Source organism: Erpetoichthys calabaricus, chromosome 6 (genome assembly GCF_900747795.2).
Source record: "Erpetoichthys calabaricus chromosome 6, fErpCal1.3, whole genome shotgun sequence".
Classification (NCBI taxonomy): domain Eukaryota; kingdom Metazoa; phylum Chordata; class Cladistia; order Polypteriformes; family Polypteridae; genus Erpetoichthys; species Erpetoichthys calabaricus.
Window position 1 is genome coordinate 128,781,798 of NC_041399.2, and position 26,305 is coordinate 128,808,102.

Below are 26,305 nucleotides of genomic sequence, written 5' to 3' on the forward strand. Positions count from 1 at the left end.
CAAAAGCGGGAATGTGCGTATGCACAGAAAAATCCAAATGAAGGAATCTGTGCGTACGCAAACTTTCACGTTCTTCCACTACATAAATCCTGATCAGCATGAAAAATAACGCACGTGCACACGCCTTCTGTCCCACCCCAACTCCTCCTCTTTGAATATGCAAATCGATATAAATAGCCTTCTGTGAAAAGACAATGGGAAAAGCACGGGGGAAAATATAACAATTTCAGCGAATACCAAGTGGAGGCAAAGGAAAAACGTACTATTTGTTGGTTTAAACAGTGATATAATCAACAAAAGAAAGTTGATCGAGTGACACAGTGTCGGAGAAACTCGAAAGCTCAAGTTCACAAAGTCGCACAGTGCCCGAAATAAAAAAAGAAGCTGTCACATATCAAAGTTGGCGTGAAAAGGCGACTCGTAGCTGACTGTCTGAGTGTCATATGAAAGCTTATTAGGGTACAGAGAAAAAAAAAAGGCACACAGTGGGAAAAAAGCACGAAATGTCAACTTTAATCTCGAAATTTCCACTTTAATCACGTAGTTTATTTTGACATTAAAGTAGAATATCATAAACTTCATCTTAAAATCGTTTATTTTACTAGTTTCTCAAATCCCATCGTAACTAAAGTAGCACGTTAAATGCTTTGTTCTGTGTTTGATCTTCTATGTGGTCTGTGTGTAAATTACTACGTGTTTCCGTTCTTTCTTTTTCTCCGACAGGACACAGAATCCATTACATTCATGATATTACAGCTCTCTGAATAATTAAAATACTGAGATGTATACGTGATATCTTTTTCATGATGATAGGAATGAAAGCATGTTATTAAACATGGGAACACAGTGGCGCAGTGATTGTTCATATCTCACGCAAGAGGCTTGCTGCACCATGCGCGACCTTCGATGAAATAATTACAGAAGTACTGTCTCTTTCAAACGTACTAACCTCCAATTCCTGTCCTTACTTTTCTTTCTCCAAATACCCAATCGCCACACAATCAGCTCTGTAATAGACGTTAAGCCATCTGTAAGCTTAGAACGCCGATTCTTCATAACTTTTAAGGAACATTGAAATATCTTCGTAGTACATGTTTAATTATTCTATCCGTCTATCCTTCCAGTGTCGCGTCAGCACCAGCAATAATACAGCGCAAGGCAGGAGCTATCCGTGAACTAGCTAGCGCTGCGGTACCGTGTCCTCACATGTTTAATTATTAACAATACAGATTATTTAAATGAAGTTAAAGTTTTATCTGTATACTATATGCAACATATTTTGCTGCATTTCATCTTAAAAATTATATCGTCATCATACGCGCTTTATAAAGTGGCGCAGGTTGTGCAATATTATAACTGTAGTGCAAGTTTACAGTGGGGTAATTGTACTTAAGTGCAAACAGTTCTACAAGGAGCACTTGACTGAGTGCGTTTATAGTTCTTGGGATGAAACTGTTCCTGAAACGCGAGGTCCGTACAGGAAAGGCTTTGACACGTTTTACCGTGGCTGAGGCAGCGTGTGCTTGAAACTGTATACCGATAATTCTCTTTCCAATTAGCTGCTGCTGATTCCCCACTCAGATACAGTGATATAAATACTCCTGAGTGGTGCAGTGAGAGTAATATGGAAAAAGATGATCCGCTGTGGCAACCCTTAACGGAAGCAGCTGAAAGAAGAAGAAGATGCAGTGAGAGTAACAACGCTAAAGCAGTTATGGTATTTGGAATACTATGGCTATTCCCTGGACCATTATATTGCTACAGGTTAATTTCAATCAGATGCATTACACTAATAAACAATATGCAGTTAATTTCAGTGTATTTATAAAGCTGCGTCAGTAATGTGGGTCTAAGAAAGAAAGGGTAACCACACAGGAACAGTAGCACTGCTTTGACGCTGGGTGTCGCCAGTCTGCAAAAACCGAAAAAGTGCGTACGCCAGGAAGTACTGTGGAAATGTGCGTGGCTTTACGCCAAGTTTAGGTTTTATACATCGCGATTTGAGCGTGGAAACGTTTGTACGCAACATTTCTGTGCGTACGCACCGTTTATACATGAGGCCCCTGGTGAGTGGGTTTACCACCGCTGAGGGAAACGCGGTTTGGGATGGTGAAAGTAGCCAATCCGAAAGCGTTATTCATTTCTCCTTGCTGATAATTGACTGCTGCTTTGTGACGCGTCTCCAGGTGAGTGGGTTTACCACCGCGGTTTGGGATGGTGAAAGTAGCCAATCCGAGAGCGTTATTCATTTCTCCTTGCTGATGACTGACTGCTGCTTTGTGACGTGTCTCCAGCTGAGTGTCCTCGTGTTTTCCATTTTGTTATTTTTAAATGCACACAATGTCGTCAAACCGCTCTGCACCTTCTAAGGCTTCTGGAACTGAGCCTAAGCGTCAGAAGAAGTTTAAAACACTCCAGGAGAAGGTTGATTTGCTCCGGGAACTGAAAAGTTATGCTGCAGTAGCGTGCCACTATGGCATTAATGAAAGCACCGTATGCTACATAAAGAAGAACGAAGCAGCGATCTGGAGTACCATATCTGTAAGTGTCTGTGATAGTGCCAAAAAGGAAAAGACCATAAGGAATAAAAATATCGTCAGGATGGAACCTGCCTTGGCACTGTTGGTCACCGATTGCATGAATTACAGTACGTATATCGGTAACATCGGTATTTTACATTCTAGCACCACGGGAGACATTGCAGTACAGTACTGTACAGTAGACGGGTATACCTTTACAATTTGTTTTTAGGTAATGTATTAAGGTAATTTTTTAGGTAATGTATTAAGCTGAGTTCGCAACGAAATTAAAGTGATTTGGGGGGCACTGTATTTAGGATTGAAACTATTAAAATAGGCATTTAAAAAGCATTTTTTAAACCACATCCAAAAGTCGTGGTTTTTCACAATTCGCAGGTGCTCTAGAAACGTAACCCCCGTGAATTTTGGGGGTGTACTGAACATGTGTTACTAAACTGGTATACAAAGTGCTTATAGAAAGTTTTTAAGAGAAATTAAGATATTGCCATTCTTTATGTTGGAACTATATTTATGTAAAATTAAAATTATCTTAATTTGTTTTAAAAAATAAACCAAATTTATTTTTGTTTAGGCTATATCTATTACTGGAAAACATGGAACCCGCCTATATACATGGTACAGCAAACCATGAACATGAAAAACTTTTCATCTCATATTTTCACGATCAGTGCTAGACATAAACAGGAAACACAATTTGAATGGGATTGAGCTTTTAAACTGAAGATCCACCTAGCATTTACTTAATTATTTTTGGCAAAAAATACTTTGTATATTGTGAGCATGCGACTGGATAACTGACATGTGGATTATGCGGCTTGGGAAATTTGAGATTGTTTTTTATGGATCTTTTGGTCCAGCATGTATCCCTTTAAAATTTTAAACATTTTTCTCAATGTCTCAAAGAGTCCGGTAACACTAGAGAGGATCACTATAACAATATTATTTCAAGCAATCAATTCACCATTACTGTAATTGAACTGGATAATTCACCATTAGGGGTGTGCAATATTGCCAAAAATTATATCTCGATAATTTCTGGGACTTTGACAATAACGATAATTAGATGACATTTTCTATCCATTAAAAACGTATTTGTAAAAGTCATATTGATCTAGATTGGTCTTGTTAATAGATTACTAATGAGATTAATGGAAACAGTTAATGAAAACAGGTCTTATTTACTTAAAAATGAAGTAAAATAACACAAAAACTTTAAAATCACCAAAGTATTACTGAGATCAAACAGTGCAAGTATGAGTAAACCACTTGAAAGTGGTTTACAGGATTTACACAAACAAACAAGATATGATTCCAAAGGGAATAAATTACTAATCATAACAGAACTACAGTGCATCAAAATTATGGTAATCAAACAGCTCGACTGTAAGGTGAACGGTGCAGCATAAAAGCAAGAACCAAAACCTAATATACTGTACTATAGTGTAAAAATCCAAAGTTCTATCACATACTGCACAGGAAAAAAAAGCATTTGTAAACATGTTCTGTCATATATTTCAAAGATAGAAAAAACCCAAACCTATAACATTTTTAAACAAATTACTAACTTCAAGTTCTGTCCAATATTGCAGAAAGATATCAGAAAAAATAAAACTGTAAAATTCTACTGAGGAAATTTCAAGTTTGTGACAGAAACACCAGTCTGTCCACTGCATCTGGCTTCAGAGCAGCACAGTTACATATTACAATTCATCCGGTTCTGAAAGCCCTTAAAATTCTACTGAGGAAATTTCAAGTTTGTGACAGAAACACCAGTCTGTCCACTGCATCTGGCTTCAGAGCAGCACAGTTACATATTACAATTCATCCGGTTCTGAAAGCCCTTTCCAAAAGGCTGCTTGAAGCAGGGATGCACAGGTACGTTTGTGAAAGCTTCCCTAATTTGGGAAAACGTACCCACTGCCCGCCTCAGCTATTATCAAAGAGCTTTTGATCTCTTGTACAATGGCAGTGTCTCACCTTCTCTGAATTTCTGTTTATTATTATTTCTTTTTTTGTTTAAATAGATGCCAAAAGACCTTTTTTCTTTTGTGCTCCCTCTCCCTTGTGTCATCACAGGCTCCAAATTCTGTAGTCATAGCGGCGGGATGGAGTGGGGCAAGGAAGCGGGGATCTGTGTGAATGTTTAAATGGCAGTCATTTTTTAAAGGTGATGGTGGGTTCCGGATGAGGATGGATGGATGGATGGATGGATAGATAGATACTTTATTAATTCCAAGGGGAAATTCACATACTCCAGCAGCACCTTACTGATACAAAAAACAATATTAAATTAAAAATTGATAGTAATGCAGGTAAAAACAGACAATAACTTTATATAATGTTAACGTTTACCCCCCCCCGGGTGGAAATGAAGAGTCGCATAGTTTGGGGGAGGAACGTTCTTCTCAGTCTGTCAGTGGACCTGCTCTTCTGTCTAGAGATGACACTGTTTAGTGGATGCAGTGGATTCTCCATAATTGATAGGAGCCTGCTGAGCGCCCATCGCTCTGCCACAGATGTCAAACTATCTAGCTCCATGCCAAAAATAGAGCCTGCCTTCCTCACCAGTTTGTCCAGGCATGAGGCGTCTTTCTTCTTAATGCTGCCTCCCCAGCACACCACCGCGTAGAAGAGGGCGCTCGCCACAACCGTCTGATAGAACATCTGCAGCATCTTATTGCAGATGTTGAAGGACGCCAGCCTTCTAAGGAAGTATAACCGGCTCTGTCCTTTCTTACACAGAGCATCAGTATTGGCAGTCCAGTCCAATTTATCATCCAGCTGCACTCCCAGATATTTATAGGTCTGCACCATCTGCACACAGTCACCTCTGATGATCACGGGGTCCATGAGGGGTCTGGGCCTCCTAAAATCCACCCACCAGCTCCTTGGTTTTGCTGGTGTTCAGGTGTAGGTGGTTTGAGTTGCACCATTTAACAAAGTCCTTGATTAGGTCCCCTATACTCCTCCTCCTGCCCATTCCTGATGCAGCCCACGATAGCAGTGTCATCAGCGAATTTTTGCATGTGGCAGGACTCCGAGTTGTGTTGGAAGTCCGATGTATATAGGCTGAACAGGATCGGAGAAAGTACAGTCCCTTGTGGCGCTCCTGTGTTGCTGACGACAATGTCAGACGTGCAGTTCCCAAGACGCACATACTGAGGTCTGTCTTTAAGATAGTCCACGATCCATGCCACTAGGTATGAATCTACTCCCATCTCTGTCAGCTTGTCCCTAAGGAGCAGAGGTTGGATTGTGTTGAAGGCGCTAGAGAAGTCTAGAAACATAATTCTTACAGCACCACTGTCTCTGTCCAAGTGAGAGAGGGATCGATGTAGCATATAGATGATGGCATCCGCTGCTCCCACCTTCTCCTGATATGCAAACTGCAGAGGGTCGAGGGCGTGTTGAACCTGTGGCCTCAGATGGTGAAGCAGCAGCCTCTCCATGGACTTCATCACATGTGATGTCAGAGCAACAGGCCGGAAGTCATTCAGCTCACTAGGACGTGATACCTTTGGGACTGGGGTGATGCAAGATGTTTTCCAAAGCCTCGGGACTCTCCCCTGTTCCAGGCTCAGGTTGAAGATGCGCTGTAGAGGACCCGATGGAGCTCCGATGCACAGACCTTCAGCAGTCGTGGCGATACTCCATCTGGACCCGCTGCTTTGCTGGCACGAAGTCTCCTCACTTGCGCTGTTGTAATTATGGGTGGGGATGTCTCTCCTATGCTGGTATCAGCAGAAGGATGTGTGGAGGGTGCAGTACTCCGAGGTGAGAGTGGGTTAGGGTGGTCAAACCTGTTAAAGAAGTTGTTCATTTGGTTTGCTCTCTTCACGTCTCTCTCGATGGTGGTACCCCGCTTCGAGCTGCAGCCAGTGATGATCTTCATCCCATCACACACTTCCTTCATGCTGTTATTCTGCAACTTCTGCTCCAGCTTTCTCCTGTACTGCTCCTTCGCCGCCCTGAGCTGGACTCGGGAGTTCCTTCTGCATGCGCTTGAGCTCATGCTGATCACCGCCTTTAAAAGCCCCTTTCTTCTGGGTCAAAAGGCCCTTGATGTCACTTGTAATCCATGGCTTGTTGTTAGCATAGCAGCGTACAATTTTTACTGGAACTACAATGTCCATACAGAAGTTGATGTAGTCAGTAGTACAGTCAACAACTTCCTCAGTGTTCTCACTATGTGATCCCTGCAGGATATCCCAGTCTGTAGTTCCAAAACATTCTCTCAAAGCATTCTCAGCTTCTGGGGTCCACTTCCTGAATGATCGTGTGGTTGCAGGTAGGACCCTCACTTTTGGTTTGTAGTGAGGCTGAAGCAGAATCAGGTTATGATCTGCTTTCCCAAGCACAGGCAGCGGGGTGGCGCTGTATGAGTCTTTAACATTTGCATACAGTAAATCAATAGTTTTATTTTCCTGGGTGTTACAGTCCACATATTGGGAGAAGGCAGGTAATGTTTTGTCCAGCATCACATGGTTAAAGTCTCCAGCGATTAGCACAAGCGCCTCAGGGTGCTGCGTTTGTAACTTAGCAACAGCAGAATGGATGATGTCACTCGCTGTCTCCACGTCCGCCCGAGGAGGGATGCACACGATGACAACAATGACATGACAAAAAAGTGCATGGTCTGGCTGCCGCTTCTCACTGGTGTCTTTTAGTTCTGTTTTGCTTTGTTGCTCTGCCTTGCTCGTGCTGTTTTATGTTTTATGGACAGATTCTCACTAGATTCATACTGGAGCTTTTGTAAAGTTTTATTCCGTTTGCTGCCTATATTCCACAAGCCCTCTCCCCTGTACTCTCCCTGAGCCAGCATGGTTGGTGAGTAAGTCTTTACTTTCTTAGTTGACTAGGATTAAGACTTTCTTAGCTGACTTTGTCTATTGCTCAATTGGAGTTAGTTTATGGGTTCTGGATGCACTCCAGACTGGATGCGGTGAGTTGCGGCTTATGCATGGAGTTTGGCATTGCTTGTCCGTGGTATATATACCGAACCTCTCGTCGTCATACCTCTGCAATCGCCGACACTATTTTCACAATTTGGTCCGTTAGACCGGTTTTCTCAAAAAAACTATCCGCAGGATGATGGAGTAGGCAGACGAATTGGCTGAGACACCTGCCGCAAATACTGACTGGAATAACCAAGGAGTACAATCTGACATAACTTTCCATTGTGCGCTCCTGAACTGCAGATCATTAACTAATAAAACTACTTTCCTTAACGACTTATCAACTTCTAAAAAAACTGGACATGCTGTTCCTTGTAGAAACGTGGCAAAATCCAGGTGACTACTTACAACTAAATCTGCTTACCCCCACTGGTTATAGTTACTTGTCTAAACCCTGTCTGACGGGCCGAGATGGTGGATTGGCAGTGGTTCAGCGCGATTGTCTTAAAGCAACCACTGTTGATTTTCATAACATTACGTCTTTTGAATACCCGGTTGTTAAAAATCACTGGAAAGGCTTCGCTGCACATTATATTTATCTACAGGCCTCCTAAGCTTCAGCTGGATTTTTTCTCTCAACTTTATGAAATACTCACTCTTCTCTGTGGCATGTCTACTGCTGTCCATCTGCTTGTGAGCTACATTCAGTACTGGATTGTTTTCAGTTTTGTGCAGCATGTTGGTGTTTCAACCCATGCTAATGGTCATATTCTGGATCTTGAATGTTCCACGGGTCTGCAGAATGCCTGTACATCTGGTACTGTTATTGGTATTTCACATCACAAGCTGATTGAATTTAGTTTCACTTATCCCCTCCCTAAAATAAGTCTAAAATCTAAAATAACCTATCATAATATCAAGAATATTGCTCAGTTATCCTTCTATGTCTGTTGGTGCTTGCTGTCTCCATTATGTTTCTGGGTTGTCTTGCCCTGTGCAGATTTTATCTCTATATAATTCCACATTCCCCTCCTTTAACCGCCACCTTATCGTGGTGGAGGGGTTTGCGTGTAGGGTAGCCTCCCTCCGCCTTCGGGTGGGGGGACGGGTCCTAACTGTTGTTTGTGCGTATGCACCGAACAGCAGTTCAGAGTACCCACCCTTTTTGGAGTCCCTGGAGGGGGTGCTAGAGGGCATACCTTCTGGGGACTCCCTCGTTCTGCTGGGAGACTTCAATGCTCACGTGGGCAATGACAGTGAGACCTGGAAGGGCGTGATTGGGAGGAATGGCCCCCCGATCTGAACCCGAGCAGTGTTTTGTTATTGGACTTCTGTGCTCGTCACGGATTGTCCATAACGAACACCATGTTCAAGCATAGGGGTGTTCATATGTGCACTTGGCACCAGGACACCCTAGGCCTCAGTTTGATGATCGACTTTGTGGTCGTGACGTCGGACTTGCGGCCACATGTCTTGGACACTCGGGTGAAGAGAAGGGCGGAGCTGTCAACTGATCACCACCTGGTGGTGAGTTGGCTTCGATGGTGGGGGAGGATGCCGGTCAGGCCTGGTAGGCCCAAACGTGTTGTGAGGGTCTTCTGAGAACGTCTGGCAGAGCCCCCTGTCAGAAGTAGCTTCAACTCCCACCTCCGGCAGAACTTCGACCACATCCCGAGGGAGGTGGGGGACATTGAGTCCGAATGGGCCATGTTCCATGCCTCTATTGTTGAGACAGCTGACCGGAGCTGTGGCCGTAAGGTGGTCGGTGCCTGTCGTGGCGGCAATCCCCGAACCCGTTGGTGGACACCGGCGGTGAGGGATGCCATCAAGCTGAAGAAGGAGTCCTACAGGACCCTTTTGTCCTGTGGGACTCTGGAGGCAGCTGATAGGTACCGGCAAGCCAAGCGGAATGCGGCTTTGGTGGTTGCTGAGGCAAAAACTCGGGTGTGGGAGGAGTTTGGGGAGGCCTTTGGAGAACGACTTTCGGACGGCTTCGAGGAGATTCTGGTCCACCATCCGGCGTCTTAGGACGGGGAAGCAGTGCAGTGTCAACACTGTACATGGTGGGGATGGTGCACTGCTGACCTCGACTCGGGATGTTGTGGGTCAGTGGGGGGGAGTACTTCGAAGACCTCCTCAATCCCACTAACATGACTTCCAATGAGGAAGCAGAGCCTGGGGACTCAGAGGTGGGCTCCCCCATCTCTGGGACTGAGGTCACCGAAGTGGTCAAAAAACTCCTTGGTGGCACGGCCCCAGGGGTGGATGAGATATGCCCTGAGTTCCTCAAGGCTCTGGATGTTGTAGGACTGTCTTGGTTGACACGCCTCTGCAACACTGCATGGACATCAGGGACAGTGCCTCTGGATTGGCAGAACGGGGTGGTGGTCCCCCCTCTTTAAGAAAGGGGACCGGAGGGTGTGTTCCAACTACAGAGGGATCACACTCCTTAGCCTTCCTGGAAAAGTCTATTCAGGGGTCCAGGAGAGGAGGGTCCGTCGGATAGTCGAACCTCGGATTCAGGAGGAACAGTGTGGTTTTCGTTATGGTCGCGGAACAGTGGACCAGCTCTACACCCTTAGCAGGGTCCTAGAGGGTGCATGGGAGTTTGCCCAACCAGTCTACATGTGTTTTGTGGACTTGGAAAACGCATTCGACCGTGTCCCTCGGGGAATCCTGTGGGGGGTACTCCGAGAGTATGGGGTACCGGACCCCCTGATAAGGGCTGTTCGGTCCCTGTACGATCGGTGCCAGAGCTTGGTCCGCATTGCCGGCAGTAAGTCGATCCCGTTTCCAGTGAGAGTTGGACTCCGCCAAGGCTGCCCTTTGTCACCGATTCTGTTCATAACTTTTATGGACAGAATTTCTAGGCGCAGCCAGGGCGTTGAGGGGGTCCGGTTTGGTGGACTCAGGATTGGGTCACTGCTTTTTGCAGATGATTTTGTCCTGTTTGCTTCATCAGGCCGTGATCTTCAGCTCTCTCTGGATCGGTTCGCAGCCGAGTGTGAAGCGGCTGGGATGGGAATCAGCACCTCCAAATCCGAGACCATGGTCCTCAGCCGGAAAAGGGTGGAGTGCCCTCTCAGGGTTGGTAGCGAGATCCTGCCCCAAGTGGAGGAGTTCAAGTATCTCGGGGTCTTGTTCACGAGTGAGGGAAGAATGGTGCGTGAGATCAACAGGCGGATCGGTGCGGCATCCACAGTAATGCGGGCTCTGCATCGGTCTGTAGTGGTGAAAAAGGAGCTGAGCCGCAAGGCGAAGCTCTCAATTTACCAGTCGATCTATGTTCCTACCCTCAGCTATGGTCATGAGCTATGGGTAGTGACTGAAAGAACGAGATTGCGAATACAAGCGGCTGAAATGAGCTTCCTCCGCAGGGTGTCTGGGCTTTCCCTTAAAGATAGGGTGAGAAGCTCAGTCATCCAGGAGGGGCTCAGAGTAGAGCCGCTGCTCCTCCGCATCGAGAGGAGTCAGATGAGGTGGCTTGGGCATCTGATCAGGATGCCTCCTGGACGCCTCCCTGGAAGACCCAGGACATGCTGGAGGGACTATGTCTCTCGGCTGGCCTGGGAACGCCTTGGGATTCTCCCGGAAGAGCTAGAAGAAGTGGCCGGGGAGAGGGAAGTCTGGGCATCTCTGCTCAAGCTGCTGCCCCTGCGACCCGACCTCGGATAAGCGGAAGAGGATGAATTGATGGATGGATTCCACATTGTCTCAAATTTTGGATCATTATGCACCTATTAAATCCTTGATTGTTCCTACTACCCAGATATCTCCATGGTTTACAGCAGAATTGCGTATCATAAAACAAACTGGTTGCCACTTGGAAAGGCTCTGGAAGAAGACTGGTCTGGCTGTTCATGCTCTGGCTTACACCGAACACCTGAAGGAATACATATGTGCCTTATTGGCTGCACTTTCAAAGTACTATTCCACCCTTTTTGACTTTGGTAGTTGTCACCCTAGATCTCTTATTAATACAGTTAACAGGCTTTGTCAACCTACTGTTAAAAATCCTTATTCCTCTGTTGAGCACTGTAATCTATTTTTGGACTATTTTCAGTCAAAAATTATGACCATATATCAAGGTTTCTCTGCTAACCATTCCTCATCTCTGTCGACTGCTTGAGCCTTTTCAATCTGTCCCAACTTTCAGCTATTGGTATCTCTTGTGCTGCTCTTTCTTAGATCACATCATACCTCAGTGATCACCAGTAATATGTCTTCATAAGGGAATACAAATCTGCCACTACATCACTCATACAAGGTATCCCTCAAGGGTCAGTTCTAGGTCCAATCCTCTTTAACATCTATATGCTTCCATTAGGTGAGATTATTCGTCGGTATGGTTGAAGCTTCCACTGCTTTGCTGATAACACACAAGTGTTAATGCAACTGCAACATCTTCACCTGTTGCACTGACTGACTGACTGCATACAGGAAATTAACCATTGGATGACAGATAATTTTTACAACTTAATCCTGATAAAACAGAAATCTTACCCTTTGTGGGCTAAAAATAGACGTTGATGGGATCCTGGTTGAACCCTCGGCACCAGTCCGTAATTTCGGTGTCATCTTTGATCAGCTTCTTACTTTTCAACCACACATTAGCTCAATAGTACAGACAGCTTTTTTTCATCTTCGCAACATTGCTCATCTGCATTCTTTCCTCAGTGTGAAGATACTTAAACACTGATTCATGCTTTCATCACTACCCGTCTGGACTATTGCAATGTATTGTTTTATGGTCTCCCGACTAAATATATCAACAGATTACAGTATGTTCAGAATTCTGCTGCTCGTTTGCTTACACACACTAAAAAATGTGCTCACATCACTCCTGTCCTCTATGATTTGCATTGGTTACCAGTTTATTCAAGAATCAAATATAAAATTACTAGCCAACCCGCGGCGTACCATACGGCGCACAATCAGGCCGCTTTTTAAATGATTTTTAAGCACAGGGAAAAAATTAACATTTGAAAAATCCGTAATTTAATAAACCACCAAGAAAAGTAACATTGTAACAATGCACGGTACGAACCAACATACAATTGTCCATGACTGAAAACTGGAGGACCGATGTCGCGCCTTCTCCTCCCAGAGAGAGGGACAGGGGTGGACGGCGCTCGGGCACGGAGGGCGGAACGGGAGGAGAGGGGAAGGATGCCCATTCCGCCCCCTCCGTCATGCTAGTCTGCTGATTTGTCGTTCAGTATGCACTGCCTACTCATGTGCCCACCCCCAACTCGTCACCTGAGTCGTTTTCGTCTTTGTACAGTCCACATGCACCTGTGAGTCACGTAGACTTTTCATTGTTCTTTGCGTTTCTGGCTGCTTTTCTATATATAATCCACCAAGTCACCCAACCATGGTAGTAGCACGGGTTGGTGGGAGAAGGGTGTGTACAAAGGGCAGGGACGTAATCAGTGCGAGCGTATGACCCGCACTTACTGGGAATTCCTCGTTCGTGGGGAACAATTGCAAGCCCCGGTTTCCAGCACGAATGGGGTTCAACGGCTTACCCATGCCTCTCTGCGCCGGGTAGACACACGTTGATCCATTCAGTGTAGTGCGCGTGCAGTAAATGAAAATCTCATGGCAAGCCTGAAAGCATAAAGTTGGAGCTGTGTGACTCGCGTTCTTTTCGCGGTTCGCTTTTCCTAAACATGGGTCAATTGTATGTGCCAGCCTGGATCTCCGTAAAGGAATAGCAGTGGATAAACCATGGGGTCACAGTTCATATTGAGAACAGAGATACGCTTGCAAGCATCTCCCCTTGGATATATGCAAATGTCGCGTTGTGCAGGAGGTTCCCCGTCTTCACCTACAAAGATAGTAGCAACATCAGTTTGACAGGACAGGGCGTTATACCTTCTCATAACCAGACTTGGATTTTCCATGAACACCATTCGTACAGCAGTAACAGGGTTACTGTGAGTGATAATGTCATGCATTTGCATGTAAGACTTTGCGAAGCGATTAACCTGTCGTATCTTGTTGTCTAATTGAAGCAACAAGATGTCACTGCAAGCGCTATTACATTCCTTTTGCAAATGTTGACTGGTAGCCTCAGCAGAATCGAAGATATATAGCTGACCGTATTGTGGTGATGTGTCAGGATTGGTATATAAAGGAGAGACCTGATAATAAATTTGACCGTGGATTCTGAAAGCATACGGTCCTTGTCCAGATGGTTGAGCGATGTGTGTGCCCATTGACGCGAAAGCTAAAGCAGAGTTGTATTCCCTGATATGATCACAGTAATTTCGGGACAGTGGGTTCTTGCCAGTCAAGAGGTCTTCTAAAAAAAGAGGGGGGTTGGATAGTGGTGGCAAAGACACCTTGCCAGCATGACAACACTTAGTGTAATGTCCGGATTTGTTGACCTCTGCTGGCCAATGAAGAGCATTGTAAGAAGCACATAGTGCGGTAGGTAGGCCAATGTTATGTTCTTGGACGTGAATGGCAATCTTCTTGAAAAGCTGCAGAAAACTGAATGCGATGTTTGTGCATGAACGATTTAGTGCTGTGTTGACACTGAAGGGAATTGGAATGAGTGTCGAAGTATTGCTGGCAATGTTCACATTGCATAATTCGTTCAGTGGAGTGTGTTTTTAAATGCATGTTGAGATATCTCTGCACTCGGAAGGTTTTTGAACAAATCGTGCATTGAAAGATCTGTTTGGAATGCGTTTGTTCAGTGTAGTGTGTGTTTAAATGTGCTTTTAGAGATTTCTGGCGCATGAAGGTTTTGGAGCAGTGTTGACACTGAAAATAATTCATCAGGGAATGTGTTTTGAGATGGTTAGTAAGGTATCTGTGTGCGTGAAAGTGTTTGTCACAAAGTTTGCATACAAATGTTTGTGCTGAATGGATCTGCATATGGTTGTGGAGATCCATCTCACCTGTGAAGTCCTCGTTACAAAATGTGCAATTGAAGGTGAGAGTGGAATGAGTTCTTAAGTGTTTCATGAGAGCGCGAGTTGTTTTGAAGCATTGCTGGCAATGTTCACATTGCATCATTCGGTTAGTGTTTTTTTTTTTTAGATGTGCATTCAGATATCTCTGCACTCGGAAGCTTTTGGAACAAAAGGTGCATTGAAAGTCCTGTGTGGAATGCATGTGTTCAGGGGAATGTGTCTTTAAATGTTTTTCAGGAAGAGGAGAGTGGGCAGGTGACGTCACATTAGTGTGGCGAGCAAGTGGGTGTGCACCCTGTGTGCACATACCGACAGCGTCAAAAGATGTCACCAAAAGGTTATCACGTGTATTTGAGAGGCATGGGAACCTCGTAATGCCCATGATCCAAAGGACCGCTAAAGAGCCGGGATATGGAGAGACGTTGGGCCGGATTGTAAACTCAAGGAGAGGCATGAGGACGTTCTTGGAAGTAAATGGTGATAGTATCTGGAAGGATTTGGGACATTGCCACAATTTCTGCCTCGCCACCATAGACTCCAGACGTATTCATGTAGTCAGCGTATTGTTGAGCAGACTGTATAACAATGCCTCTGTGACTAACAACAACGGACACCACATCGCCGAAGTTATCCCAATGTTGGAAAACAAAGCCAACAGCCATGTTGCCAAGTTTGAGAGCAACAGTTTCGTCAATGATATTTTTCCAGAAAAACCCAACTGATAGAAACAAACAGTTACCTGATGCACGAATTTCTATAACATTGAAAGAAGTGTTATTTCCATGAAACACATTTGAAGCGGTAGCCATGGAGGGCAAATGAACAGTCAACGTGGCACACAGCTGGATTTGGACCGCAGCACAGACCAAAGCGAGTGAGTATGTGTTTGATGAGACTGTTCGAGTTGGCGGGCAGTGCTCTGATGTGCGTTCCCTATCACGTGGGAGGAGGGGTAGAGTTTCTGGGCGGGGCTTCGTTGTTCCTTTCCCATGGTTTTCATGGTGGACGCGGTCGGGTGTCATAACCGAAAAGAATAATGAAAAGTCAACGTGGCTCAGAGGTGCATGTGGACTCCTAGCACAGACGAAAGCGACTTACGGGGTGGTCGGTGAGTTGTTGCGTCCGGGCACATGAGCAGGCAGTGTGAATGCCTAGAGAGCAAGGGTGGATGCGGGCTGGGGAATAAGGAGTGTTGCTGGGCAGGGAAACGTTTTCCGTGTTCCTGCAGGACCATCTAAGAAGACGCATGTTTGTCGCGGACGCGAATTGCAGTATGTAGCGTTTAAAACAGCTTGCGATGGTGCACGCGGTCGTGCGTCATAACCGAAAAGTCAACGTGGCTCAGAGGTGCATGTGGACTGTAGCACAGACGAACATAAATGACGGCGTGTTTTCTGAGGCGTTGTGTCCGAGTTGGTGGGCGTGGCTCTGCGAGTTGTCGTCGTATCCAATGGTCTTAGAGTTGGTGGGCGTGGCTGTCTTGCGTGCTTTCCATGGGTGTCTACTTGTCGGCAGCTTAGTGAATTATATATATATATAGATTCTTCTTACCTTTAAAGCCCTTCATGGTTTAGCCCCTCATTATCTGTCTGAGCTGCTGCTGCTTCCATACACTCCTGCCAGTGCATTAAGATTATTGAATGCTAATTTACTCACTGTACCTAAATACAGGTTAGTAACTATGGGTGGCAGAGCTTTCAAGTGTGATAGCCCCTAAAATTTGAAATGCTATTCCTCTCAGCCTCATCTATTATTCATTTCAAACTCCTGTTAAAAACACATCTTTTCAATGAGTATTAATTTTCTTGTATGTAATTTCTACTGTCTTGTTAATGTGTTTATTGAATTGTAAAATGTCCCTGAGTTTATGAAAGGCACTACATACAGTAAATAGAACTTATTATTATTTAAATAAAGTAAGAAAAAAAAGTGCTTTGGAATTGAGGACCCCTAACCAAGATGTCTTGTGAAATAAAACACGCCCAATAGGCATATGCTTCCTATAGAAGTAAAAACAATCTGTTTGAACGAATTATGCAATTTGTTCAAACTGATTAATAATTCATCTAAACTGATTTTTTTTTCCCTTACACCTACGAGGCACTGTACTAGATCAATTTCTCTTAAATTGCATTTCATACAGGAACCCATATTAATCACCAATGACAATATCAAGCCTATGGCCGAAACAAGGAAGCCTCTTCCTGTTGTTAATCTGTAGTACACCGACAATATTAGCCCCACTGTCTGTTGTCACGCAAACCATGCGGTCTTCTTGTAATTAATTAATTCTTTGGATTTATATAGCGCTTTTCTCACTACTCAAAGCGCTCAGCAATTGCAGGTTAAGGGCCTTGCTGAAGGGCCCAACAGAGCAGAGTCCCTATTGGCATTTACGGGATTCGAACCGGCAACCTTCTGATTGCCAGTGCAGATCCCTAGCCTCAGAGCTATCCCAGCAAATGTTTCAGAATTGCATGTTGACATTGCCTATGTGGTCTTCTGGGCAGCAGGATATTGGCAAACAGTAGCACTACAGTTTCCAGGATTTGTTAATTAAATGCACAACAAGGAGGGGTATGTCTCAGATGTTCAACTTGACCATATATCTGTTGATTTGGCAAAATGTGAAACCTTCTCCAGTTTATGTGTCAGAGTTTGATGACAAGAATCATACAATTTAGGTAGAGCTATTTGACTGAAGTATTTTTGGCCAGGCAGTGTGTATCTTGGGTCTAAAGTATTCAACAGTTGTTTGAAATCATCCCTTGCAACTGCATGAATTGGCATCACACTGCATCTTTTGCGATGTAATTGGTGATGACGTTTGTTATGTCATGTCAAGCTATCTCTGTTGCTTTCTTGTCATATGAAACTTTTTTGTAGAATGATTCCACTAAAGTTTGCGGAGTGTGCTTTTGTGCTTGTACCTTGGGTGATTTAGAATGGTTAAACTTCTGAAGCTTTTCGTATTCTTCACATTCTATGTGGTGGTTAGTTCGCAGATGGTGAAACAAGTTAGCTGTTGAGCTGCCTTTAACGGCAGCTGATTTCCAACATAGTTTGCAGATTGCCATCTTTTGAGCAACATCAGTTTTTTCAAAGCCAAACCACCTCCATGCAAGAGAGGATGAACCACAACTAGCAATTAAATCTAACAATTACATACACACACACACACTTTAAATCTGTCATATTTACCAAAAATAAAATTTGCATCAAATGCTGCACACCTCTGAGCCTAAATATAAATAAATAAATATATATAGGGGGTTGGGGGAAGTTAGTAAGTGTTGAGAGCTCAAACAAAACATCTAGGTCAACATCAACACTGTAACAAAAGAACCACAAGTAAACCAGATATCCTACATTTCTTGATGAGTGAAGATTAACATTTATGTACAGTAATTTGCTCATTCCAAACTGCTTAGGAAAAAAGGCTACCCTGCACTAATGTAATCAAACATTCAACCCATATTTCTGATTATCTTGATGATAAAACAATAATAGAAGAACAGATTTTACCCAATACAGTAATCCCTCCTCCATCGCGGGGGTTGCATTCCAGAGCCACCCGCAAAATAAGAAAATCCGCGAAGTAGAAACCATATGTTTATATGGTTATTTTTATATTGTCATGCTTGGGTCACAGATTTGCGCAGAAACACAGGAGGTTGTAGAGAGACAGGAACGTTATTCAAACACTGCAAACAAACATTTGTCTCTTTTTCAAAAGTTTAAACTGTGCTCCATGACAAGACAGAGATGACAGTTCCGTCTCACAATTAAAAGAATGCAAACATATCTTCCTCTTCAAAGGAGTGCGCGTCAGAGAGAGAGAGAAAAAAGCAAACAGTCAAATATCAATAGGGCTGTTTGGCTTTTAAGTATGCGAAGCACCGCCCGGACAAAGTAGCTGCGAGGAAGGGAGCAAGCATTTTTCAGAGGAGCGTCCGTATCCTCTAGGCCAGTATCACAATTAAAAGAATGCAAACATATCTTCCTCTTCAAAGGAGTGCGCGTCAGGAGCACAGACTGTCAGAAACAAACAAGCAAACAAATCAATAGGGCTGTTTGGCTTTTAAGTATACGAAGCACCACCGGTACAAAGCTGTTGAAGGCGGCAGCTCACACCCCCTCCGTCAGGAGCAGAGAGAGAGAGAGAGAGAGAGAGAGAGAGAGAGAGAGAGATACAGAGAAAAACAAACAGTCAAAAATCAATACGTGCCCTTTGAGCTTTTAAGTATGCGAAGCACCGTGCAGCATGTCGCTTCATGAAGCAGCTGCACACAGAAGGTAGCAACATGAAGATAATCTTTCATCATTTTTAGACGAGCGTCCGTATCGTCTAGGTGTGCGAACAGCCCCCCTGCTCACACCCCCTACGTCAGGATCAGAGAAAGTCAGAGCAAGAGAGAGAGAGAAAAGTAAGTTGGGTAGCTTCTCAGCCATCTGCCAATAGCGTCCCTTGTATGAAATCAACTGGGCAAACCAACTGAGGAAGCATGTACCAGAAATTAAAAGACACATTGTCCTCAGAAATCCGCGAACCAGCAAAAAATCCGCGATATATATTTAAATATGCTTGCATATAAAATCCGCAATAGAGTGAAGCCGCGAAAGGCGAAGTGCGATATAGCGAGGGATCACTGTATTAAAATAATCAATTATGCTAAAAACAAAAGTTCAGAATGAGAAACATTAAAAATTACCATGTGGTAATCTCTTGCAATCATCAAGTACACGAGTACACCACATGCCAAACACCTACATCTAAATTGCCCTTTCCCGATGGAGATAAAAGCATTCATTGTGGCTGTAAAAGATCTTGAGGGAATCTCTCCAGAAATATTTTTTGCACCACATCCACACAGATTATAATGTAACTTCTTTGTAAATTGACTCTTTAGTTACTACAAGACGTGTTATGCTAAACTACATTTCATGAAGCCAAATTATATTCACATCATTTTTCTTTTAATGTAAACTAAAGATGTTGCAATACATCAGACAATTTTAAAAATGTAATTTTGTTTGTTTTTTTTTTTTAACAAAGAAAAGGTTTAAAAGATTATTTTAATATAATTAAGGTGGGAATCGAGTTTTCGTCTCTCTCTCTCTCTCCTTATCCTGCTTTTGTAGAGCTGCTTGCATTAAATCGTATTTGACTGAATAGGACTAATCATCAACATTCTGTTGTTAATTGGCTGGCTATTCCATTTTGTCTTAATGACTATAAAAATTTCTATTGTGGTATGCATGAGATATACTGTAAATAACCCAGTGGAATATTCTTATCTACATGGAGCCCTGTAAGAATGAGTCTTGCATTGCCTAAAAGTTCATTAATACAAGTTTGGTTGGAATATGGAGTGTTCATTTTCTCCTCCAATTTACTTGCAGTTCCTGCTTATTATACACATTGCTGAATACAAGTAAGTTTCCTATAAGAAAAAGTGATTACAGAATTAAGATGAAAATGGGGTGCTGTGATGAGTAAAACCAGATAAAACACATTTAAGTGCTAGGATTTTGTGGACTTTTTCATGCACACAAAGTATCTTCTAAACATATAATATAGTGTACTTAAATGCATTTCAAAGTATGCCATTAAAGACCTTATTTAATTTTATATAAAGATTTCTTGATATAATGCACAGTGGACAATATATAATAATGTCCCTTCAGTGTTGTGCTGTGAAATTTTGCAAGTTGATAAATATTTTGTATGTCTTTATTTGTAACTTAGACAAAGCAATGTAACATTAGTGTTACATTGTAGATAATAACAGCAATGGTTTGATGGTTTAAGAACCCCTTCCCCCCTTTTAGGAAAAAGTCTCTTTGTAATTTTACGACAGGGTTGGGGGAAGTGCCTCAAACAAGTTTGGCTAATATTTCACTGCAGGACTCCCAGTCAACCCCCACAGGAAAGCCAGGCTGCCTAAGTGCCAAGCTTTACCTTAACACATGGTTTGGAGGGCAAGTGTGAAGATGTTCTCTGCCTCATTGGTCTGAAGTATGGCTATTTGGAATTGGCTTGTATCAGAAGCCTTTAAGTACCATGACGTTCTATTGGCTCTACGAGATGGACAGAAAACCTATAAATTTGCTTGCTTTATCTCTCTCTCTCACCAAACTGATGAAAGACCATCTCACACCATGAACTGAAAAGGACAACACAATGAAGAGCACAGCTCGGCAGCCATACTGAGACAGGCATGCGGCCTGTTCTGAAGAAAGCTGATCACAAAATGAGGCCTTAACTAGAGACATTTTAAGTATCTAACAAGTCTGTGTGCAGCCTGAAACTACACATCACCATTTATCAGGTTGTATGGTTGCCAATATTCAAATGTACTTTGCATATTGTTATTATTTATGAATATTATCAATAATAAAATTAATAAAATTGTAACTTAAACACCTAATTGCCTGAGGTTATACATGTAGAAGGGAAGGTGGGGAGAAGTTATATGGTACAGTACCTTATAAACAGTGGTAAGTCTGGGAGATTTGAGGCATTCTGACAAAGGCTACATATTAATAATACAAAAGGGGAAAGCTTCGTAATTTATTACTCTACAAAGACAAAACAATGGTACTGGCAAAAGACTATAGAAAAATTTCTGTATTTTATATTAGAAGAGTTCTTCTGTTGTTTCTGTAAGTAAAGGTGCTGGTTTACTTCACAGAATGAATGAAAATGTAACAGAAATGAATGTTAAAATAAAAAATACATTTACAATGTTAGAAATGAAAAATTCCCATCACTTGCCTGTCGACATGTTTTTGTTCCAATTAACTTGGCTATTGCACAGTAATTGTCATAATAGGTACCAATTAGAACTCTGAATAGTGAAGCCTCAGCTCCACTCCATTCTATACTCTCATTAGATTCTGTAGTCAATTTCAGTTTCACTGGAGTCTGACATCGAGAGTTTGCTTCTTTAAAAAAAAAAAAAAAGTGAAAAAACAATTAAAAAAAAGTATTAATATACATTATTTCTTGCATTACTCATTCAAAATATACACTATTAAATTATCTCAATGAAACAAAGGTGATTTACATATAAAAAATTATTGTGCAATAAATGTTTTACCCAGTAGGGTAAATATTTTTTTAGACTCTATAACCATTGAGTGCTATATAACATTTTCATAGACGCTCATCATCATCTATCGTCATTAACTTGGAAAATACTAAGGGCTTAGAGACTCAGTAAGTGCAAACAGAGCTGTGCTAGATATTTAAATTATATACATTAGTGACTAGATTGACTGATGATGGCAACAAATGACAAGTTGTTTAACTATTTTAATTTTGTTATATGTAATTTCTATTATTTAATTTCAATTTTTTAAAAATCTCATTATTTGTGTTAATAATGCTCTAAAAACAGGCACTTAAAATTAAACCAAGAAAGGTTATATACATACTGAAAACAAAAGTAGTACAGTACAAATATTGCAAACGTGATTAGTTTCACGTAAAAATATTTTGTAATAACGCTTAACGAACACATGGACGTTAAACAGCTTACAAGACAAATACACAGATTCTTTATAAATAATTTAAGTTATCCCTTATGTCAATAAACAGAAAAACAATAAAAAAAAAACAAAAAAAACTTGAAATAAAGTAACTTCTGGGCTTCACTCCACCCACCAGAAGAGCTTGTTGTTTCTTCCTTTTTGTCTTCATCATCTTTATCCAAACTTTCTAAGCAAGCATCTCCTCCAGCTTCCCTGTCACTGTCTGTGTCTTTAGCTTCACACATGTTTACAGTAGGGGTGCTCGGACGGCTGCAGCTGCCATTTGGATGCCTTCCACGGCGTCGCCCCACTAAACGTTTGGGTGGTGTTTTTACTCTTTCAGCTGTGAGAGCAGCTGCAAACTCTCTTGCTCCTTCCTAAATATTCCATACAAAAAGTAGATACCAGAAACAGATTTGAGATAGCAGGAATATTCTATAGGATTTTTCCTACATTACAAATTTGACAGGATGCAGGAACCCAAATTTTAAGAATGTATAGACAAAATGTGGAAACCTGGTTAACCAATTCAAGGCTGCAAGCTGAGAAGCTGGGACCAATATGCCCCCTTCAAAAAATAATCTATTTCCATATACTTTGTACAATATATACTACCATTCTGTCACTGCTTCCAAAATATAATCTGATCTTCATCATTTGATAAATAAGATAATTCAATCAATCAAGTTTACTTTGTTCACTAATGCCAAGTTTTCCCTTTCAGCTACATGACTAGGTGTATTACTCTCGATTCCCAAGTCTCTTTTTACAAAGAAGTATTTCTTGGCTTCAGTCTTGAACGCACTTCCTTAAATTTCCACCAGGATCCCCAAATATACCATTCACTGACAGAATGTTGTTAGATTAACTTTTTAAGGCCAGGGTCAATATAAACTAGACAAAGTGATGATCCAGGCATAGACCTTTGACAGACATGGGTTTTGTCTTTTTATTTCCAGACTTGAAATTCAGTCTGACTGATAGACAAGGCCTTCTGGCAGGCCATAAACGTTGCAGCCTTGGTGATCAAGGAAGCAAAAAAACCTGGGTGTGGAAGAAGTTTGGAGAGACCATCGATTAGTCTCAAAAAGGTTCTGGCAAACCATCAGGTGACTCGAAAGGGTAAGGCAGGACTTCACCCAGGCTTTTCTCTGCAAGGGTGAAGTAATGCTGACTGAGACTGAGGATACAGTCTGGTGATGGAAGGAATCCTATAAGGAACTCATGAACCCAACAGACACTATAGAGGAGATAGAGGCAGAAACATAAGGTCAATCAAAATCCATTTCCCTGAGGGAGGTTACCAAGGTAGTTAAACACTTACACAGTGATAAGGACTGTGGAGTGGATGAGTTTGACACAGCTTTTCAATGTTGTGTGGCTGTTGGGAGCAGTGCCCCTAGAGTGGAAGTCCGAAGTGGTGGTCAGCATTTTTAAAAACGGAGACCAAAGGGTGTGCTCTAATTATTGGGGTTCATACTCCCAAGCCAGCCACGAAAAGCTCATGTCATGGTACTGGAAAAAAGAAATCAGATCTAGGATGATAAATGTGGATATGTCTAAAGCTTGTAACAGTGAACCAGTTCTTCACCCAAACGAAAATCTTCGAGAGTTATGGGAGTACATCCAGTTGGTCTGTATGTACTGTATTTTTCTGGACTTAAAGAAGGTTTAGCACAGTAATCATCGAGGAGTTAGTTGGGGATGTACTGGGTCCCGAAGCCCTTAATAAGGGGCTATGCAGTCTCTCTATTATCACAGTGAGGGCTGTTTCTACTTACTTGGAAAAACATCAGTATCATTCCAAGGGGGTGTGGGTGAGTTTCATGGACAGGATATCAAAACACAGCCAGGCAGGACAGGGTGTCCAGTTCGATGGCATATGAATTGCACCATTACTTTCTGCAGATGACCTTCAAAATTGTGACCATGGTTCTAAGTAGGAAAAAGGTGGACTTGTAAGGGTCTTGTTTTCAAGTGAAGGGAAAAGGGATGGTGAGTTTGACTGGGAGATTATGGTGGCAAGCACAGTTATGCAGTTGCTATATCGATTTACAGTGGTTAAGAAGGAGCTGAGCCAGAAGGCAGAGCTCTCATTTTACTAGCTGATGTACATACATCTCAACCCTCACCCCTCCCATCAAGAGCAGCCAACTGAGGCAGTCTGGGCATCTGACATGGATGCCTTCTTGCAGAGGATTTATGGGCATAAGGAGACACTGGGGAAGACCTAGGGCTCACAAGGAGGATTATATCTCCCAGATGGGCTGGGTACACCTTGTGGTTGGGGAAAGGGATGTATAGGCCTCACTGTTAAGACTGGTGCACCCTTGACCCTGTCTCAGATGACCAGTGGAAAATGAATGAATGAAATTTGTTTGTTTATCTAAATTATGCCAATGACTTCAATTTAGTTTATAAAACTTAATTTCATCCATTCAAAATGTATATTGCATTCACAAATGTATCAACAGCTTTCTGAAAGTCTAAGTAAATTATGTTATATGCTTTGCTCTTGAAGATTACTCCAGATGCCCGATCAAAAAATGAAAACACATCCGTTTTAATTTCAATATAAATAGTCTCTTAAATTATTTCATATTATGTTTGACATTGTAAGGCTGAGAAGCAGGTCTTACTAGTCTGTAATTATGGGAATCCATTTTGTCTCCCTTCTTGTAGGATCGAGTCACTGGATAAGTCTTATACACTAAGCAACTGCAGGGATATACTTATTAATTGTTTATACATAACGCCTTTAATTTCTTTCATTAACACTGGTAAAATGGTACCAGGCCCAGGGGTATTAGTAAATACACTGAAGATATGAAGCACACCTGGCTCTTGGGTTAAAACCCTGTGCTTGTTTTTAGTTCTGATTGAGGCATTCTATTTATTTATTCTTTTATAAATACCTGGGTATATTAATTAGATATTGCTTCTCATTTTTAATGATCTTTCATGGCGTAATTTTGAGGGTTCTTAAATTCTTTTAAAAATTTTTTACTGGAGCACCATTAGAAAATATATTTGCTGTTTGGATTGAATGGCTATTTGTTTTTATTTTTCTCTTTAAAGCTTTTAATGATTTTATTTAGACCCCTTCCTGAGGTTTTCAGTTATTCCTCTGGCTCTGAATTTCACAGCTAGTCAATTTACTCACAGTTACAATTTCTGTTTTAGATGTTAACGTTTTAAGATGCTTTCATTTATCTACTTCTTTTGTCTTTTCATTTATGTTGTTTTCAAAATATATTTAGCAGCAGTCTGGATCAAGAGGTCTCTAAAGTGACACTACACATTGTTTACAGTTGAAAAATTCGTATTTTGCAATTTTGTTTTTCCACATATACTCTGCTTTCTACCATTTATAAGCCACTTTCCTTGTGTATATTAATGGGTTTATATAGACAATTTCAATTTTTTCCCTGTAATTACTGTTGCTTGAAAGACCAAAATTTTATTGTCTTTTAAAACCAATGTCAGACATAACATTTTATATTTATGAATCTAATTTGAATTAATCAAAATCAAGGAAGGTAAAGTATGAATTCTAAGGTTTTAGCAACTGGCTGCAACATCACACAAAACCTTCCAGTAGATGATCATCAGACCTTCAAAAGACTAAGATTTTCATTTTTTTTTTTTTTTAAAACACATTATGCAATAGAAATACACTGCCTAAAATGTTTATTTTCTCTATTATCATACCATCAATGATACAAGAAAAAAAAAAAAAATATTATCGCTAAATTTTTACATAAACCTGGGCACCCAGCAGACATGGAGGGCTCACCAACCCCTAATTGCCCGACATTCCCATACTGGCCTATGACCCACCATTACTGTAGTCAAAGAGATTATATCTCACTGGGAGGTTGTCTGCAGGACTTGACTTGGTTCTCACTTGATAGTGCCTTTTGCTTTGACAACCTTGCCATCTGGGTACCCCCTCAAAGTTCTGCATACGAAACACTTAAAATGGTTAGTTTTTTCTTATAAGGGAGATGTCTGGTGGACTTTAACTAAAACAATGTTTTTTAAAAAATGGTAATTTTTTATAATTAGTATCATTGCTTTTATTTGGGAAAAGCGCTATATAAATAAAATGTATTATTATTTTTTGAAGGGGTGGGATCACTGTACAGAAAAACTTACCTGAACCAAATACATGTAGCAATCAGGGCCACAAGGTTTACTGTCCACCAGATTTTCAAGATTTTTCCTTTTGTATGTGTTTGGTGTTGCATGAAAAGCTAAAAGAAAAACAAAGTAAAAATAATGAATACCTAAGAGCTTTTGATTCATTAATCCACTGAAATAAGCAAATTAAATTGATCTTCTCAACTCTAAGAATGTTAATAAAATGTCAAGTATACATGAAATAAACTTGCATACTTAATAGTAG

The 26,305-nt window shown here is 41.8% G+C and overlaps 1 protein-coding gene across 1 annotated transcript in view; it reads right to left on the reverse strand.

The window, feature by feature from the left end:
- The window catches only part of ezh2 (enhancer of zeste 2 polycomb repressive complex 2 subunit), a 144,434-nt gene that overhangs the window by 87,164 nt on the left and 30,965 nt on the right, over positions 1–26,305 (reverse strand). The window contains exons 7-9 of the mRNA XM_051928774.1: positions 26,056–26,153; positions 22,031–22,274; positions 21,140–21,309 (exon numbers count right to left, since the gene is read on the reverse strand). Of these exons, the coding sequence (XP_051784734.1) occupies positions 21,140–21,309; positions 22,031–22,274; positions 26,056–26,153 (512 nt within the window). The remainder of the gene's footprint in view (positions 1–21,139; positions 21,310–22,030; positions 22,275–26,055; positions 26,154–26,305) is intronic.